This window comes from Nesoenas mayeri (genome assembly GCF_963082525.1).
Source record: "Nesoenas mayeri genome assembly, chromosome: 6".
In the NCBI taxonomy this organism is placed as follows: Eukaryota; Metazoa; Chordata; class Aves; order Columbiformes; family Columbidae; genus Nesoenas; species Nesoenas mayeri.
The window spans coordinates 7,756,713-7,776,608 of record NC_137545.1 but is presented as its reverse complement, the minus strand read 5'-3'; the positions used below and the strand labels follow the sequence as shown (position 1 = coordinate 7,776,608).

Sequence of the window (19,896 nt, the reverse complement as noted above, 5' to 3'; positions counted from 1 at the left end):
CAGACAGTCATCTGTGAGTTGGTTGTGCTGCAGGGTGAGGAATAAACTGTAGGTTTCTAGAGGTGTTTTTTCTAGCCCTATTTTCTTATATCATTGGTAGTTCTTTCAGTAGCGTATTTCTCATCTGTCCTGGAGGCGAAGGATGATTACTGAGTGTTTAGTCTTCCACCACAAAGCTTCCACCAATGGAATTTGGAGGGTGTTGGGCATAGTGGTGAATCGAAGCCGATCTGTTCAGGAGATTTTATTTTCCCTTTCATTCAGTCCAGAACATACATTCTCTGTGATACTCTGAAGTCTGGGTGAAGCTGGGGACTTCCTTACCTCTGAGCTTGTTAGCAAAAGGCTTGACTCTGACTAGCAGCTTCTGGAGAGGCAGAAAGAAAACAACCAGTAAGAGGCAGAAACCTCGTCTTTAGAGGATGCTGGAAAGCTGTGCACAATTGTTGACTGCTCTTTCAGATAGCTTCCATCTGCCAGGCGTGCTTGTGACACTAATCCCAATAATTAAAGGACTTTCTATCCCTTCAATGTATATAATTGGAGATGGTGAATGAGCTTCATGTCTACTACCCCTTCTATTTTCTCAGTGCCTCTTGGCCTTTTCATGTCTCTTCTGCGTTGCGTCAGTGCCTCCTGGCAAATTCTGTCTGTGTCTGTCTCTCAGATACAGCCAAGTGTGTGTCTGGCCTTGAGAAATAATCATAAATTTTGTTCTGTTAGGAGGAGAGGCTGGGACAATCCAGTTGAGATTTGAACCTGTAGTTCAAGGTGTTTTACGGATTTCATATGACTTAACCCATCCCCTCCAGGCATCACTTGTGTCTGACATGTAAATCAGGCTGGAGGAAGAAGTGGAACAGATTGCTCGGTGCTCCAAAAGAAGGTTATGAGGCAAACCTGTGTCTTTAAAGAGAGTGCCTTCTAATAAATGTTATCTGCAGAGAAATACACCAGCCCCTCCGTAAGTAGTTAATGTTACTGCTTCAGTGTGGGCTTATAAAACACCTTTATCACTTCTATGACGATAATGATTAACAAGCTGATATACAAGGGTGGGGTCACAAAGCCATTTGGCAAATTCAGCTTGTCTCACCACAGCAGCCATACAGTACCTGAGTTTCACAGGGACAGTATTTTAATCACTTTATTAAACCGTGGTGGCGAGGCTCTTAAGGATTAGCAACAGCTACTCCTCTATGAGGTTAATAACCAGACCTTACTCCCGTGCTTCTGGTATACAAGGAGATTACAGGTCCAAGTCTAAGAATTCAGGAGAGTTGGGGACTTATCTGCCCCCCCTTGTCGGTGTTTATTCCCTGATGACTTAGCCCCAGTGAGGCCACCGTGTTCCTAGACGTGCTGTTACATGATCCCTGTGGTTGTTGGCTGTTGATTGTGTCAGAGCTGGCAGAATATAGATGTGGGTGGATTTGTCTCCCTTCTCTCAGATTCTGGATAGCTTCTGTTTAAAATATCCTTCATCTATTGAATGTGAGGTTTTTTTTAAACTGCTTTTGATTTTACTTTCATTATCATACGCTAGAAATTACTCAGACTAGTAAATATAATCTAGCAATTATTTTAATCCAGAAACCCTTGATGTGGTTTGACATATCATGATACTTTTCAGAATTTGAACTTAACCTTGGCAGTTCCTCACATTGAGCAGAACAGTGTATCCGAAAGCTCAGCAAGCCATATCCCCTTTACCACCTGTCTTGACAGTCCTCATGTAGGTGATCGAAGGTATTTATGATTTCCATGCTGTACAAACACCTGCTGCACTTCTAGAAGAGTGTAAAAGTGCCCAGACGTAGACTCCTGCAGGGCTGGAGGTCTTACTCCTTACCTTTTACTTCTGAGCTAGCATTGCTGACAGGAGCCCTGCCCTCAAAACAAACACTCACTGCCCTAAGAAATGTCTGGAAACTGTACTGTTTGTTCTGTCCTGTCCAGAAAGTTCATCACATCTGATAGATTGCAGTGTTGATTTATGTGGCCACGATGCACAGGTTGGGTATTTCTGTGGACCTGGTCGGGTAAGTGGGCGGAAGGCTGTGGAAATGTTACTTGAAGCAATAGTGGATTACGGCTGACTCATTTTTACTTTTGTTTCCACACATCGCCCTTCTAGTTCCCTCTAAAGCCCTTGTTACGTTACCTCGGGAATGACACAGTCTGAGTTCAGAGGGGACTCCCACACTCACATTGTCTGATCAGTATTTGATTGTTTTTTAGTGACACCCAGTCAGAGGCTTTTATTACGTCTTTTCTAATTTGAACAACTACTCAGGGACTGGAACAAACTCGAATTTTGTATTACGTATTTTTCATGCTTTTTTTTAACTTGTTCTGTTTTGCAAACAGTTTTATGACAAGCTGTGAGTTTAGGTTACCATGTCTTTGAGTTAGAACTCTCAACAGAGGTGAGAATTTCTGCCGGTGTTACCTTGGCCACTTTTCTACTTTGGCTTTTAATATGAAAACATACATTGCAACACTGTGCTCACTACATTGCTCTCCCGTGGGACTAGTTGTGCAACCCTCCTTCATGCTGGTAAGTGTGTTCTCATACAGGGAGACTTTGTTGACTGAAAAGGGAAGACAAAGTGACTTGACTTCTCTCTGCTGTGTGTAATGGCTGGGGATTTGGACCCCCTGTACTGTGCTGCATGGAGGAGGAGGGTTAGGAGCAAGGGCTGGGTAGCAGAGCCCTTCGGAGGTGAACTTCTACCGGGTCTATGGCCTTTCCAGTTCTTATTTTCTGGAGACAGCTGGCTGACCACTTGTTTCTGAAAACACTGCCTTGATAGAGCAGGAAAACTGTGAGTAACTTCCAGTCTTTGGATAGAAGGATCAGGAAACCTGCCGACCAGCAGCCCTCCTGACAAGCAGTTAAACTTTGACTGATCACACATTGCCCTCATGATCATATTAATGTGATGTATCCAAAGGGATTTCAACTTGTATTGTAGCTCCCGCTGCCTTTCATCTTCTCTGTCTTCCTGCTGAATCAGGAACAACATAACCCAGTGCACGTGTGTTGTGTCTTCCCGCTGCCCAAGGCTCTTGCAGCCGTTGCAACATTAGCTTGTCTGCGACCGTTCGGCAGCCCTCAAATTTGCCCCCCACCTCACTCATACAGAGTGTAATGGTTTCTTAGGATTTATATTGCTACCCAGCCGAACAGTAGCACAAAGAACATTTTAATTACCTTTATTCATGACGATTTATACGAAAAGCCTTCATTCTAGCAATCACCTAAAGTAATTGTACCAACACGCCTTTGGCATGTGTTCGGATACCGTCTACCCCTTTAGTTCCACTGCTGCAGATAATCTCTGCCTTCTCTTGCTTGCCAGTGTCACCCCAGCTTTCTGGGGCTGCTGCTCTCTGGGCTCCTCTGCTGTTAGTGTGAAAAACAGCGTTTGTTTTGTTGGTTTAAATCGTAAGTGCTTTGAGGGTAGGGCCTGTCTTTTACATGTGTACATGTGGGTATGCATTTTTATACTCATGCGAGACACACAGCTAGGAGCTGCAGTATGCAAAGCCGCAGCTTTCTGTCCTGTGGTAGCTTAGAGAAGTGTTTTTGCAAGTCCACAGGGCTGAACAGTGATGCTGGGGCTGTTCAGAGACACAACTTGCTTTGAACCTCTGGACACAAGTATTTTCCTGGTGTTGTCACCAAGCAGCGTAACCCAGTATCTTGCAGGTGCAGCAGTGGGCAGATAACTGTAGGAGCACAGCCCCACATCTGGAATCCTTTTGGGATGGGTTCCTTGACCCGTTTAGGAGGAGAAAGCTGCATTGCACCCTCCATCAATTGATCCACCAGGTTGCCATTGTCAATCACCTTTCACCCTCAATTTTGGACAATGAAACAATGGCTTGCACTACAAAGAATTTGGATTAGAAAACAGACCTTGCTCTTCATGTGTGCTGTAGGAAGAAGAGAATCTGAAATCAGCAAAATTTTGTTTGAAGCTGATGCTCTGTTTCATTGTTGTTTTTTTGGTTTTTGGGTGTTTTTTTTAAGAGGCAGGAGTGTATCTTTAAGCCTTTGCAGGTACATGTTGAGACTGTATTACGTTACAGGGATAAGTCAGTGGTGAAATTTTCATTCCATTCCTTTGGCATAGTCTTAACGTAGCCGGTTTCATGCTGAATTTCCACGTTGCTTATGAAATGTGTTGGACTGTTCTGCAGCTCATAGTGTGTGATTTCACTGTTTTCCTGTTTTGTAAACTTAGTTTGTAAACTGAACTGACCTTAGGAAAGGTTCGGGTCAAAGCTTAGGAGTGACCCCAACAGCGAGAACAGACGTTGGGCTGCGTGCAGGCTGCCGAGTCTCCGTCACTGAAAGGCTTTAGTAACAGCAACAGCTGTAAAGAATGACATGGATGTTGCTGGCTCTGCCAAGACGGCCTCTTGAGCTCTACAGCAAGTAGAAATCTTCCTTTTTGCTTGCCAGGGTAAATGGAGATGAGGATTTTATTCTTATTATAATAGCTACAAACATGAACGAGAGGAGACTGCAAGGAAAAGCCATATCCTGTGCACAGCCCTGAGGTCTCTGATGAAGCAAAATGAAACAAAATTTACAGATGCTAAAAATAGTGATAACATCAATTTGATGTTGCATTTTGTCTTCCTCCTGTAATACGGTAAAATGGCCTGTAATTCACATTGCAAAATTGGCATGCATGGCTCTTTGAAGATGTCGTCTTCATTGTATGGCTGCAGTGGCTGAAGTAACAAGGCAACCCACTACTGATGTGACCAAATTAATAAAAAGGGACAAATAACACCAGCTCCTCGTGGACAGCTGCCCACTCAATCTCTCTTGCTTAGATCATGAGCACTACATCATAGGAAACCTTTTGTTCCTACTACAGACTTAAATTCACACCTGGTGCTTAGGAAGGTAATAGATTATGTTAGTTTTGTTTTTTACATTCTATAAAATGTGATTTTAAATCGGAGATTTAACTTCTAAGTCCTTGCTAATAGAGACATTAGCACAGACTTAAGAGTTTGCAGCTCTGTTTTCAGCCTGGCATCTGAAGCTGAGCTCTTGTGGCCTGTCAGAGGTGGTTGCTGTAACATGAAAACGCTTTGGAAAATACGTATGTGTTGTGGTTTGTTTACTATCTTTGTATGCGTATTTAAATCTATTAGTGCTAAATGGCTTTCTGGATGGTGATTGTAGCTGTGTCACTACCTGAGTGGCTTCACTGTTTTTTTTTCTTCTGTTTATTGGATACTATCAGCTTTCGTGTCTTTCCGCTATTCCCAACTTGTTTGGCGTTCAGATGTTCTGTAACTCTGGAGTCTGCAAGCAAAGAATTTCTTCCTTTAAAACAAAAACCAAACCCCAGCCTAGGGGAGCTAAGCTAACATCTGTTAGAACGTTAGTAATATCACTACCTTGAACTGTGGCTTCATTTTCATGTTGCATGCAGCAGCTTCTCTGGAGTGTTTATATTCGGGTTGAAGGGGATCTTCCTATACCAGGATGCAATAGGAATGTCATTTTTCCTCTAACATGAGCAGATGTCCTATCTGCGGTGCTGGTAATAACATTGCCTCTTCCTGTTGTTGCAGATGTTGTTAGCAGGCTGGAGCTGAAAGCAAAGAGGGGGCGCGTTTCAGCCCGTGCCGTTCAATGCCGTCAGCATCAGCGCTACCTCCGCTCCTCCTTTTCCACCTTCACTCTTTAATAGGGGCCATCTCAGCTCGCGGGCAAGAAGTTGCCCTGGAACACAAATGTATTTCCTTTCTACTTTACATAGGGGAGGAGTGCTTCCAAAATATCTGTTGTTCTCTGCTTTGACCTTTGCCTTCTCTAGATTCATTTACATTAAACCCAAATCACAAGCAGTGTGTTACTGTATTGAGGGAAGGGCTGCCCTAGCTGAATGTGGCACACATTTAAGTGTAAATCTCCTCGCCCCTTGGTTTCAGGGCACACCCCTGTGCGAGCTTTCAATCAGCAATTATTGCATTCTTTTTCGTTTTTTAGAGGAGGTCACTATCAAATCCTGTGACACGGTTCTATCCCTAATCTGGCAGAGTGCCATTCAGACCACAGGAAGCCCGGGAGAGAAGAATATACACTTAGCACCTTATTCCATCTTCATTATTCCCTACACCAGCAGAATTCCTTAAAGTCTCTGGAAGTTTGATCTGAATGGAAAGTATTTTGCCTGAATAGCACCCCTTATTGAGGCATTGTCACCAAGTCACAAATTCAGATGAGTGTTGTGGCTAGCAGCTTAAGCTAGACTGCAAGGCTGTTTTTTCACACCCGCACAGGGAGTGCTAATCACTTCTAATGGTCTGGCAAGATTGTCTGGCGGTGAGGGACTTCTTGATGAGAGAGCTGGACACTGAAGGGAGAAAAACACAGTTCCTGTTCAAGAGTTTATCCAAGGATTTATTCGTTTTGGCAATGAGGGGAATATTGTATTTTAATGGTTTTCAGTGGGAAACACAACCTTATTAAAGGAGAAAAGCCAGGGTTCCACTCACCAAAGCAAGGCAAAAATCTTGTGCTTAGGAGGAAAAGGAACAAAGACAAAACTGCTATTTGTGCATAAAAGAGTAACAAGAAATGAAAATTATGAATGTCAGGCAATATCCTTAACTTTCAGTTAGATTATAATCTAGAAGCCTTAAACTCTTTTCTTATATACTTTTTTGTGCCTTACTGTATGAATGCATTGTTGTACTTAAAATGACTAGTAACCTTGTATGGTATTGCTGTATAGAGACTTAGAGATAATAACCTTGATTTTGTGTTTGGAACATTGCCAGTTCATTGGCTGCTATTATCACTTGTGATTCCATGGAGCTGCCATTGAGGGGAAGTAACTTCCTTGTTGTTTTAACCACCAGCATGTAGATGCATTTCTGTATTAATAAATGTTGTTCTTCAGGGAGTTCTAGTCATTTTGAGGGGGTTCATTCAGTGTTGTCTTCTCCTTATTTCAGGTTATTGAAGGAAAGCTGGCGCCTTTCTTGGGGAAGGTGATCAAGTTTGCCACCTCTCATGTGTACAGCTGCAGCCTTTGTAGTCAAAAGGGTTTCATCTGTGAGATCTGCAACAATGGAGAAATCCTTTATCCCTTTGAGGACATTTCTACGAGCAGGTACTGTAATGTCAGTCACACATTTGACTCGCATGTCATATCCTTGTGGATTATCAGCCTCGCGAGCTCTTATTTAGATCACTAGGGACTGGATCTCACTAATGCACATTTCTGAGCAGCTACACTAGATTACTGGTCCAGGGAGGCCACCACCAGCAAACCTGGAAATAGAAAGGAAGAGCTACTTCCCAACGCCCTGTAAGTCTCAGAAAAGCTGTTCAAAAAGGGAAGAGTTCCCAGTAGCAGCACACAGTGTAATTTATCCAAAGCTCTTCTGAGTTTGCAGTGTCCTGGAAAGCTAAAAAAGCTCTGCAGGGATCACAGACATCTTTCTTGCTATCTGATGTCACTGGGCCCATGATTGTCCATTGTCCATGGAAAACCTAGAAGCAAAATGCAGGAAACCAGAGCAGATGTGGCAACGCAGCAGTGTTTACTGCTCTTTTTCAAAAATGTTTTGGATTTTGAATAAAGGAGTTGGTGTGGGGTTTGTTTTTGTTTTCAACAAAACAGAAAGACAGTATATCTGACAGCACAGCATTCCTCCATAGATAAGTACTTTTCTGGCTGTTTCAAATACAGTCATTTTAATTTGTTCTCCAAAGTGTTCCATTGAAGGGGAAAAAAAATGAAGAGTCACCTTTGGAAACAATCAGGACCAGCCTGTTAAAAGGGCTTCGTTAAGAATCTGATTCCCCTGCATGCACAAAGATGTTAAATTACAAGTAACCACGGACTACTCTTTGGGGATTTTCAGCTTGACCCGACTTTGAAAGACTGTTTGCACATTCTTCTTCCAGACTCTCATTCTAAAAAATGCATTGACAAAGCAGTGGACGTAAGCTAAACAAGGTGTGCAGCTGAGCTCTGTGAATGGTTTTCAAGAACGAGTGTATCTAGGGTGCATGCTGAAATAGGCTGAGTTAAAAAGAGAGAGACTAAGGTGACATAAAACATAAGATGTCCATTGAGACTGTATAAAAAGACGATTGAAGATTTTCCCAAAAGATCGATGAGAACGTGTAAGAGCATTTGGGAAGACAAGTTTACGTGAAGTGTCTGTGCATTTGATTTGTCTGGGGGATTTTTGGTCACAAAGACGTTGTTGCCTTTACATTGTTCAGCTGAGATCAGTCATACCTTGCAATTACAGAGTTTAAAACCTTCTGGAATCATAGTATTTGTCAGCAATTCAATGAAAGCCAAAAGAAGCTGCGCTGCTCTAGCTCCTGTTTTTATGTGAATTAGAAACCAGGAAGGACTTTGTTCACGTTTCACTAATGTGAAGTCATGGTTGATGTCATGCCAAAGACAGCAGTCTTCGCTAATGATTTTAATTAAAGCACAGTCAGCATGAAAGGTTCTCCAATATTTCTCTTCCGTATTTTGTCAGAGGTCATTCTGCTTACTCCTTTTGTACTCCTTATCACTAAACCTTGCTTTTATCCCCAGCATTTTCCCTTTCTATTTAGTTTTCTCATTCCGTTCTTGCTCCTGTGTACAACATGCACCTCTGTGGAACTAACCAGGTGATTTCAGCTCCATATTTTGCTCTTTTCCACCTTCAGGCTGGAGACAAGTCATGACAACAGGGGAGCTTGTGTGTTGTGCTGTGCAGCTCCACCAGCTGCAAAGCAGTGAGGAAAAAGACGAGATAGAGGGGGTTTCTGTTTGTTGCCATCTCTTGCAGACGAGAGAGATTTGTGTGGTAGGTGTGCTGACCACTGCGATGGCAGGCGTAAGGTGAGGAGGGTGGCCAGAAATAGTAACCTGTGGCAGGTCACAAAAGGTTTGTGTGAACACTTGCAATTATATCTGAAATTTCTGATGACACGTGCAGCTTTCCTTGTTAGTTGTCATACAGAGCTCTGAGTAAACAGCTAGGATTTGTGATTTAGTTGTACTGTTCTAAGTCCACAGTCTGCAGTAAGAATTGACTGTGATTTCCCTTCTCCATCCTGGTCTTCTGGAATTGCTGTCTACAGCATAGTATTCACGTTTTGTACTCAATGCTAGACGGCCAAGTACTCTGGCTGTAACTGCCGAGTTAAGGAGGGAAGAGCAGCCGAACACTAAAGACCACATTTTTCCTTCTTGCTTTTGAATGTTGCTCATTCACTTTTGAGCACGCTACTAATTCTACCAGCAAACTGTTAGGTTAGAAATATTTGAAAGGGTGTGCATGACAGCTTTTGCAAACTTCACTTCTCTGTTGAATGTTTGCAAAGTGAAGTCTGCTGGGGGTGGGAGGGGGAGGGCGGTGTGTGTGTTGAGCTGGCCTTTGTTTTTCTGGCCACCCCCCTGACCTTTCTTGCTCTTCGGAGAGTGACAGCTGTTAGAGAGGCCATTGCAATTCCAAGGTGGTTCTCAGCTGGCTGGTACCTCTCCATCTTCATGGTCTCTTAGGTCAGATTTTAGATGGAGAGGTAGCTTTTCTCCAAATTATTCTCAGCAGCTTCTCAAGCAATCTTCACAGGGAATTTATGAAGGATGAGTCGTCTTTAGATAGATACAGCTGAGAGGAAAGGAGGGCCCCTCTGGAGGGCTGGAGTTTCTCTTTGGTCAGGTTATTTGCTTGAGAGACATTTTTGTCAGTCCTTGAGCAAACAGAGCAAATACCTGGGTTATGCACTTCTCAGGCTTTGAATACACATATATTACATACCCTCTCTCACTAATCAGTGTGACACATTCCTTTGTTGGCAAACAGCTCCAAAACAAACACAATCAGTTCACTTAATTAGCAGGTCTGTGGGCTGTGCTTGGCAGGCGCTTTACATCCTGCTCAACAATACAGTGCAACAGTTTGCTGCCTTGAATGGAAGGGTGGGCTCACAAAGTCATAAGCTTTCTAATGATATTTCCTCTCTGTGGCTTTTCTTAGGAGGTGGCTGTTCTGCACAGAGCTTAAAGAAAGTCATGATTCAGTAGTGAAACAATTCCTTTTAAATTGTCCCGTTCTTTTGGATGCCTCTTCCAGTCACTTTGATTCCTCTGTCCCTCGTTTTCCTCTTTTTTGTCTTACCCATATTTATCAGCGTTCTTTGTAAATTTCACAATTTTGGCATCTTTTGGAAGGCCTTTAAATCATGAGACCTGTATTTAAAGGCTCCTGAGTTAATTACACACTTCATGGAACAAATTGCCAGCTAATGTAAACTTGCACAGCTCTGCTTTTGCTGGAGCTCTGGCAACTTAAACAACCTGAGCATCTACCTCCTGTTTTATTTCTTGGACTAAATTTGCCCTGGGCTTAAATTTAGCAAATAAACCTATAAATGTATCCTATTATATCACTAATTTTATTTTTACAAGCGTTGTGGAATACATTTAACTATCCCTGGTTATAAATTGGCTTGTTAGAGCTATCCTTGCCCATTTGTTAGCAACCAGGCAGTGCCCCTCAAGTTGTTCTAATATTGCTTGTTCTTCATTAACGTGGTGGAAAGGTTTCATTTCTTTCTTGTGAAATTTAAAAGAAGTGAAAAGAAAGTGACTGTGTAGTGGTACTGTTGTCTATAATATGTGGCCATGTTTATTTTATAATATGTGGCTAAATTTGTTTTATAACCTGGAAGAATTTTAACAAGTTTTAAACCTTAAGGAATACTGAGAAAAATACTATTGGAACAAGAATAGAATTTTTCATTAAAAAGGGTTTTGTATCCAATTAGATAATTAAGTAATTACAGTTATGGTTAAAATTATTATATGCTAGCCAGTTAATGAAGTTTTGGTCTTGCCTGTGTGTTGACATCCTAGTGCCTGCTTTCCCAGGCAATTTGTTGTGTTTTGCTGGTAAAGCTACTCAGTTAAGAACTATTTAGTCAGTTCCTTGCCTTTTTTGTGGTGACTATAGATGTATGTGAACCACGGAGGGTCGCTCTTTTGTGTTCATATTCATTTATCAAGACTGAACTGCTTTCGCTTTGCGGAGTTAATTTGTTCTGCAGATCACTTAAGACATGTAGACCTTTTAAGATACAAACCAGAAGACCCAAGTTTAAAATAGACATGCCACAGAACAGGCTTGACTATATCAACCAGCTTGGATGCCTCTATAATCTTTGGCCACCATCCTGATAAGAGCCATGAATGTATTTAACTTTACACATAGCGAGAAGTCTTACTGAAGGCTCTGAGGCTGTGCTTAGCTTCATGTGATGCCAAAGTCTTTCCAAGGTTACAGCTCACTGTCTTATGGACAAAACCAACTTCGAGCATTTGGGAGAATGTTAAAGATAGATATTAGGTGGAGAGACTAAAACAGTAGAGACGCACACAGTGTAGAGCATTTCCAGAAAATAACTTGGCAAGCCTCAAAAGCATCTCTCAAAGTACGTCATTTTCCTTCTTGCTTTGATTAGTTTGTTTTACGCTAGTCAGCTTTTCCTCAAGCCCAGTTCTCCTGAGCCGTGCTACTAGTTTAGTACTTAATTTTTGAAAGAGCTTAGCTTATCACATGTTGATAGTTGGTTCAAAGCACCCTGAAGTGATCTGCTCTGCACTTTCTTTAAAGAAACTGAGGCACCTAAGTAGATGCTAAGTTCTCTTGATAATTTAATTTCATCTGGAGCTGTCAAAACCGGTCAAAATCTTCTGGCCCAAATCTTCTGATTTTTGTCTGTGCAGGGTAATGCAGTAATGTTATCTAGAATGCATGAAAAGAAAGAGATAAAACATACTGGCTTTTTCATCAGCTATTGATTTTGGAGCTGATTAACTTTAGGGTTGCTTTTACCTGCCTCGTGACAGAGTGGTGTTAAGTAGAACATTCAGCGTAAAGGCAGAAATTCCAAAATTACCTTAAGAATCTTGTTGGTTGTATACTTACTTTATTGTTTTAAATGTTAAGTTCCTTTTTCCACCTTGGGTCCGCGTAGGTGTGTCTTCAGCACTATGGCAGAGCTGTGAAGTCCAGGTGCCCTTTGCCTTTGTCTTTTAGTAAAAGCAACAATCCTGGTTTAATCACAGGTTTCCAAGACTTGAGATTTACAGTAAAATGCAAAAGTATAGAGTCATGCAGTCAAATGATGACAGTCAAGGGGCAGTGTGTTGAAGAATTGCCTGACTCTTTGATTTTAGGTCTTCAACCACTGCTTTGTGAATACAGGGCATTAGTAATAGAGGGGACAAAGCCCAGTGCCTGGTGTGGCAGCTGGCAGAGGGATATATATCTGAAGATGTAAACACCTGAATGTGGAGCATCTCAAGTGTCTCCAGGTAGTGGATCTACCATGTGTAGGGTTTTTCCCTTTTCCAAAGTGACTGATCTCTGCTAACTGAAGTGTAATTGGGTCAGTTTCGGATTAAACATTTTAATACTGATTTTAGTGTCCCTTTACTGATTTCTTCTGAACTGCTGTGTACAGGCCACATCCCTCGGCTTGGGATCTCTGAACTTAGACAACTTGCAAAGTGTGGTACCAAGCTGGACAGTCAGTCTTCAGTTCTCCTGCTGGATGCAGGTATGGGAGTATACGTAGATAAGCGTAGCATAAACCCCTGCAGTCACAGCTGGGGGCGGGGAGCTGAGGACACACTTCCCTCCTTAATCAGGAGCGACAGGGCTCTGTGAAGAAGGATCTGGGAGCTGCAGGGTCCCTTTACTCCTGCTTGACCAGTGCGGTATCTCAGCCTGTGTACGGAACTGTCACAGGTGGTTAAATCAAGCTGTTCTTCTTGTTCAGCCATGGCCTGTAACAAATTGTTCTGTAGCACCCAAAACAAGGGCCCATTCTGTGATTTCTCTGGGTCTAGCTGTAGAGGAGGTGACACTGAGGGGAGGCTGGTGGAGCACTGGTGGTTTTCTGTCCCCTCCAGTGAACTGCCTGCTTTTCCCCTTGTTTGTGCAGCTTTAGTGTCTCTGACAACTTTGCACGTCTGTTGGATGCAGTCGACTTTGGCAGTGGGTGCTGGCATGACAGGACAAGGGGCAAGAGACAGCACAGACAGGGAAGCACCCAGTGGCAAGCCCTGGGTGTCCGAGGCAGGGCAGGGGCTTTTCCATTCATCCTCCCCGTCAGTCCAACCCTCAGTCACCCCCAGCACACAAGCTGGGCCGATGGTTGGCAGTTACAGTTATTTTGGCTGTTTCTGTACCCTCTGGGGCAAGCCCAGGACCCAGCCGTGCCATTATGAAGGAGGAGTGTCTTCGAGTTCTGCTGGCATATCAAGGGTAACCCCCATCTGATGAGTAGGTGTACGGAAAGGAAAACTATGATTATGCTTTGAATCACCGCTGGCTCCCTGAACACTGAATTAGTCATTTAGAGTGAATTTCAGACATTGTGACAGTTTGAGAGGCTGGGTAGGATGGGCTCTGCTCTGTTTTCATTTGGATTTTTTTCCTCCTCAGAGGCAACATTTTTTCAAAAGCAAGTCTGAAGGATTAACAGTTTTTCCGTATGGTGTTTAGAAAAGCCCCCGGTGTCTAGTAAAGACAGTAAGTGTGTCACACAAGGCATTATCCTTACAAGCTCCTTATAGGGACAAATCAATGTCGCGTCAGTGCCAACTTTCTTCCATTCATTTACTACATGGGCGTCCCTCCCTAGGCAGGCTCCTTGCATTGGTTCCTAGGCAACTGGAATAATATTGCTGCACGTGTGTGTCAGGCATTGATTGCCTTTGGGGCTTTTTTTCTGTTGTAAGTGAACACAGGCTAGCCCGTTCTCTTTGTGTTTCGCTAAAGTCTCGGTGAGTTTTGAAGGGCACATCTGTGATATTCACAGCTGAGCAGTTCAGAAATACTTGCAGACAGGCACATGTGCATAGCAGGGGATGCTGATCATGCTGGAATCCTAGGCCAGGCTTACTTCAGCTACTCTGGTTTGCTCTTCGGGGGTTTTTAATAGCCAAGTTACAGGGGGCTTAGTATTTTCGATGCTTGGTGAACGTGTAGCGTCATCTAAAGCAAACACAATCAACAACACCATTTTTCCATGGGTTTATTCTGCATAGGGAGAAAGAAAAATAACCTGAAGAATTCTAGGCAGTGAAGGGTTCAGCCCTAAATAAAATCCTTACTGAAGTTCCTTTCAAGGGATTACCTGAGCAAATGTGCGCAAGGTCTGGTGCAGAGGAAGTGGGTTTTTAAACGACAAAATGAAAGTTAATTTATAAAATTACAAGAGAAAGGGTGGCGGGTGAATGTGGTGCTGCAGCGAGCTCTTTGACCTTCACAGCTCTTCTAAGAACTCCTGGCTGCCCTTGAGCAAGTCAGTTCACCTCTCATTTCCCGTTGGTGAAGTGGGTAAGACAGTATATCCGTCATCCCCTGCTTGTTCCTTTCGGGGACGATCGGCACAGCCCTGAGCTGCTTTGATTCCCTGCTTGGTGTGTGGCAGCCAGACAGGTGCAGCCCGTGTGCGCGGGACAGACGCTGCCCTAGCAACCTTGCTAGTCCCGGCAGCTTCGCCACATCACAGTGATGCTGGTCAGCCTGACAACCTGTGACATTCCTAGGAAACAAACACAGCTGTCTGTCAGATGACATCACTTGATCATCCCTGTTTTATTTTGCCTGCTTGAGGTGGAAGGTCTTTGAAGCCTCTTTGTGTTGCATCCCCCTCTTTCAGCACCTGATCTTACCCATGGGCACCTAAATCATGGTGTAGTACAGAGGGGAAATACAAGTATAATCAATTGGTTGTGCAGAACCTAGAATTGATGGATCCATAAGCCTGTGAAGTACATGTGGGAAGCATGAAATGGATTTACCAGAATTTACAATTTGTCAAATATTCATAGAATCATAGAATCGTTCTGGTTGGAAGAGACCCTTAAGATCATCAAGTCCAACCATAACCTAAATCTAGCACTAAACCATGTCCATAAGAACCTCATCTACAAGTGTAGAGTCCTCCAGGGATGGTGACTCAACCATTTCCCTGGGCAGACTGATATATCTATCTCTATCTCTATCTATATATATATATATCTCTATATAGATAGAGATAGAGATAGATATAGATATTGATATATATGTGTCAAATAGCCAGACTTAATGGAGATACCTAACATTGGCATTTCCTCGGCATATGAGGAATGATTTTGTGCTTTATTGTAAACCGTGTCCCTAAGAACCTCATCTACAAGTGTTTTAAACACCTCCAAGGATGGTGACTCAACCATTTCCCTGGGCAGACTGATATATTTGTATATATAGATGTATTGATATGTTGAGATATATATATATTTTTCAAATGCCCAGACTTAATGAGAGATAGCTAACATTGGCATTTCTTCAGCATACAAGGAATGATTTTGTGCTTTTAGTGTAGAAAGGCTTTTCCTTGTAACTAGTAATGATAATAATAAGTGCATTATAATGTCTGGCTGGCTGTGGAGAGCTTTGCCCTTTTTCCCTTATACTTTTCAATGCAGTAGAAATTATTTAGAGGATTGAATAATTCTCTGCATTTCTGTTACTCTGCTGTTCAAACAAGTAAAACATCCTGAAAACATAAAACACCCCCTATAGTCTCAGCAGAAACTGAGTTGGTCAGGAAAGAGGAAAAAAAGAGAGAAAACACCGAACCAGAGAAACAGCTATTCCAGATGCCTTCTTAGAAGGCTGGAAGTTGGTATCAAAAAAACACGCAACGTTCACCAGTTCTTCAAATAATGTTTGAAAAATAGCAAGATGTTAATGTGCAGTATCACAGTATCATTCATTAAAGAAGGAAACAATAAAGACCTGAATGGCTACGGGCTCATTAGCTTTTTATAGAAGTCTCACAGAAGATCCAGGGACTTTCTGGCCTCTATCCAAAGTCAGGATTCTGAAATAGTACCTGAACTGCGATTTACCTGTGGCAACAACAAGGATTAAGGGAATTAAGGGAAAGATAACTAAATGATAACGCAAGCCTTTTAGAGACTACAAAATGTGGGGTTTTTGTCCAGAGAAATAAAAGTGGTTTAGAATACTGAGGCTCGTAAACAACAGCAAACTGTGAAACTCACATGTGGAGATAAAATTAGATGTCAGGATTAAATAAGAAGGAATTGATTTGTAGTATTCTAAAAAGGAATATAATTTTAGTGGGGTTTTTGGTACCACTGGGTGGTCAACCAGTTGACATTTCCAGAGTCAGTTAAGACTGACTGTATTTGACAGGATGAAAAGCAAAGCTGTAGACGGCTTGGGGTGGTACAGCTCCATCACTTTAAACAGAGCAACTTACCCTTTGTGAGAAAAGGTTATTAGTTTTTTTTCCACTGAGCTTATTCCTGAAACATGAGTTCATATTAATTTGCTTTCTCTGCTGATGGCCTTTGACTGGGAAGAGCAGGTGTGCTGTCTCCTCTCTCATCCTGCTCCATCCATTTCAGCAGCAATTTCTGATACGTTTTGTCACCTCCATGCGTACGGTGGAGAAATATTGAACAAGCGTAGGGAGTGGCGATGTGAGAGCACAAAATTACACTCTTCATCAATCATTACCCTCTAGCAACTTCCAGGGCACTGTAAATTGCTGACTAACAAGGGAGAATTAGCTTGATAAAATCACCATTAGTGCCAGTTCAGAATGATGTCAAGTTTTATAGACGCTGCTGTCGTCTCTGTCTCTCCCTCATCCATTAGTGTATCTGTTCGTAGAGATCTCAATCCAGCAACGCACATAAGCACATCCCTAATTGTAGGCAGGTCAGTAATCCCAAGGAAATCGCTGGGATATGAGTCCTAAGCGTGTGTTTATGTTCTTCACTGGATCAGGGCCATAACACACTCTGAGCTCAGAAATGATAAATATCTCTGAGCCAGTTTCTTGATTCAAAACCAGATTTAGACTCGCTAGCTGAACTTAGAAACGTGACAGTCAAGTTTTACTGCAAGAGAGGATAGTAGTTAGTAGATACGTGGCATTAGTGTCTTCAGCCTTCCTTTTCTTTCTTGTTATTTGAGTTTTATCAGTTTATGCTAGCTAGAAATGTGCCTCTCTGAACCTCTGCATGGCCTTCTCAAAGCCTTGCAGTTACTAAAATGTAGACCATGTTTGGACTCATGCACAAAACTTAAAGTACAGCCAGATGAGGAGCAGTTTTTTAAAAGTGACAGGTGAGTTGCAGATGCAGTTAATGTAGCTAATAGATTGTACCAGCTCATGGATTTCTCCCAGGATTGCCAGACTGCATGCCAGATACTGCAATTTGCCTTGTGGTTTCCCAGTGTTTGTGGTTTGTTTCTTCATGTTTTCAATTTTTCTTCACAGTCTTGAAGACAAGAACCTTATTTCTAAGGGGGAAAACAAAACAAAACAAAACACGCACAAAAAATAGCTCAAAGCAAACAAGAAAAACCACTAAAGAGATAATAATGGACACTTGGATTCTTATACAGTCATTCGACTACCATAGCTGTGAAAAAGAAAAAGTGCGAGGCATTTCAAGACTTCCCACAGAATCACCGGGGTGACCAGTGCCCCTCATTTGTGTTTCAAAATTGCTCTGAAGTTTCATGTTTTGTTGCTTTCATTATTTGATGATCCAGCTGGAATCTAAGAGTTTGTACCTCTGCCACTGTCATCCTTTTATTTTTTTCATTTAGTTACAAAGCTGGAGTGACTGAACTTATCACTACAGATAGTTATTTGCATTGAAAGGCTGTGAATGTCCGGCTGTTCAGTTGTAGCCCACTCCATGATCACCAGATGTTCCATTGCTCCACAGCCATCGGGAGCTGGGGCTTGATCTGCTGTGACATTACCTCCATTGTCTCAGAGTGCCCCAAAAGTAATCCAGTCATCTTGCTTGAGCAGTTGATTTGTTTGAAGTCATAATATCACGTTTGAGAACAGAATAGCACAGCTTTGAATGCCAGAAGCTGTAATTGTGTTGATCTAGTCTAATCTTCCACAGAATACAGAGCAGAAATTATTACCTACCTCTGTTTCATTTTTGTAGAATGACTTCTTGTACTGCTGTTGAAGTGGACTGTACTTTACTCTTTCCAGAACTGCTCACCACTGGAACTTCAAGGAGGAAAATGTCATATCTTGCCTGTTGCAAATGCTGAAGTATATCTCAATGAAAATGAATATTGCTGCTCTTCATTTACAAACCAAAGCAGCAAATCCGTTTTTCATAAAACGAAATTGATGTCTATTCTGTGATAGACATGAATACTAGTCAATAAGAACTTGGACTTGATGATCCTGAGGGTCTCTTCCAACTGAAATGATTCTATGAGTCTATGAGTCTATAAGTATTAATCCTTCTAAAAAATTCTGTCTGTGAAGCAGAAGTGCTGGGACAGTTTCTCAGCAACCGCAAATGTCTGCAAGTCAACTTATTTTAGTGGTCTTGAGTGGCTTCCCACCAGCAGAGGTGTGGGCAAGCCGGTTTCTTTTACAGCTCCACTCTTTTGAAACACAGTGCTCCTTGAGCTACCAGAACTGTTTGAAGGAATGTCCGCTGCCCACAATCCATGTGAAGTCCGTTGCATGCTCTGGTCCTATTTTATCATTCAGTTTTGACACTGATTTGTGTTTGCAGGTGTGAAAGCTGTGGTGCTGTCTTCCACTCTGAGTGCAAAGTGAAGGCGGTACCATGCCCCAGGTGTGTGCGTAAAGAATTGCAGAAGAAGCAGAAATCCTTCTGGAGGCGACTGAATATGGATGAAAACTTTGAAGAGTCTTGCAACATGTTTGAGCTGTCTTATCAGAACACTTGAGTTCCAGCTGCCAGCTCAAGCAACTTCTCAGCTTAGCCAGGCAGAAATCTTTTTGCAAAATAATATCTGACCTTCTTCGTCTGTGAATAGCAGCTGCCAAAGTGGCCGTAAAGCCTTGTTGGCTTTGAAGTACCAATGGCTAAACTGCATCTTGCATTGAAGTCTAGCTGCTGGCTCTCATACAATATGTGGTTTACTTGAAATGCTTTAGGTCCGCTAATTAAGCACCCAACTTTTCCACCTCTGGAGAAGACTTTTCCTCGAGGCAGAAAATATTTGCTTCCATTACCATGTTATTTTTTATGTTGTTCATTTAGAATTGATGAATCATCTACTTATTTATGTGTATTATTTATTTCTTACTAGCCTTGGCAGAGCTTCTGGTGAGGTGTTTCACAGAACCCAATAGGGCAGGAATGGTTTTAAACCCACCTGCTCCTGGTGTGGACACGTCATTCCATTTCCTCATGTTTCCAGAGAGCTTTTTTTAAAGGATTAGTGCATTTAGATGTCACTACTCTCTGAGGAAAGAAAAGCATCTCCCATCAAACCTTAATCAGGGTGCTTAAAACATAAGATGCAGAATAATTCCTTCAGCGATGTTTATATATTTATAACCACTTCAGCGAACTCTTTCATACAGAGATAAGCAGGGGACTTGCTACTGGTTTTGTTCAGGCTGGGTCACTGAAGTCCATTGAGTTTTATGCTGGTTATTCTTGATGTATGTGAGGCCACGTCCTCATCTCCAGTAACATGAGTTTGGTTCTGACCTCCTGCTGGCCTCAATGTTTCAAAATATTTTTAAGTGTCCGCATTGGTTTTGGTTTTATTTTGTGAAGTTTACTTTAAATGTGTCTCTAACCTGAACCTGTTAGACTGATAGTCAGGGAAGTCATCTTATCCACATTAGTTAGAAAATACCTCCAGTATTATGAAACACTAATTTGCTGTGCTCATGTGCAATTTGTGTCCTGCGTTCTCTGCGAGCTCTAAGGGATTTTTTTACTTCTGTTGTCACTTCCATGGTGGAGAGTGAAGTTCCTCAAGGTATGGTTCTGC

The 19,896-nt window shown here is 42.3% G+C and overlaps 1 protein-coding gene across 1 annotated transcript in view; it reads left to right on the top strand.

Annotated features, from left to right (window-relative positions):
- The window catches only part of PLEKHM3 (pleckstrin homology domain containing M3), a gene marked incomplete at its 3' end in the record, with an annotated part of 68,879 nt that extends 50,045 nt beyond the window's left edge, over window positions 1-18,834 (top strand). Inside the window, exons 6-7 of the mRNA XM_080346488.1 lie at window positions 6,997-7,154; window positions 18,657-18,834. Coding sequence (XP_080202614.1) covers window positions 6,997-7,154; window positions 18,657-18,834 — 336 coding nt within the window. The remainder of the gene's footprint in view (window positions 1-6,996; window positions 7,155-18,656) is intronic.
- Between the last annotated feature and the right edge of the window lie 1,062 nt (window positions 18,835-19,896).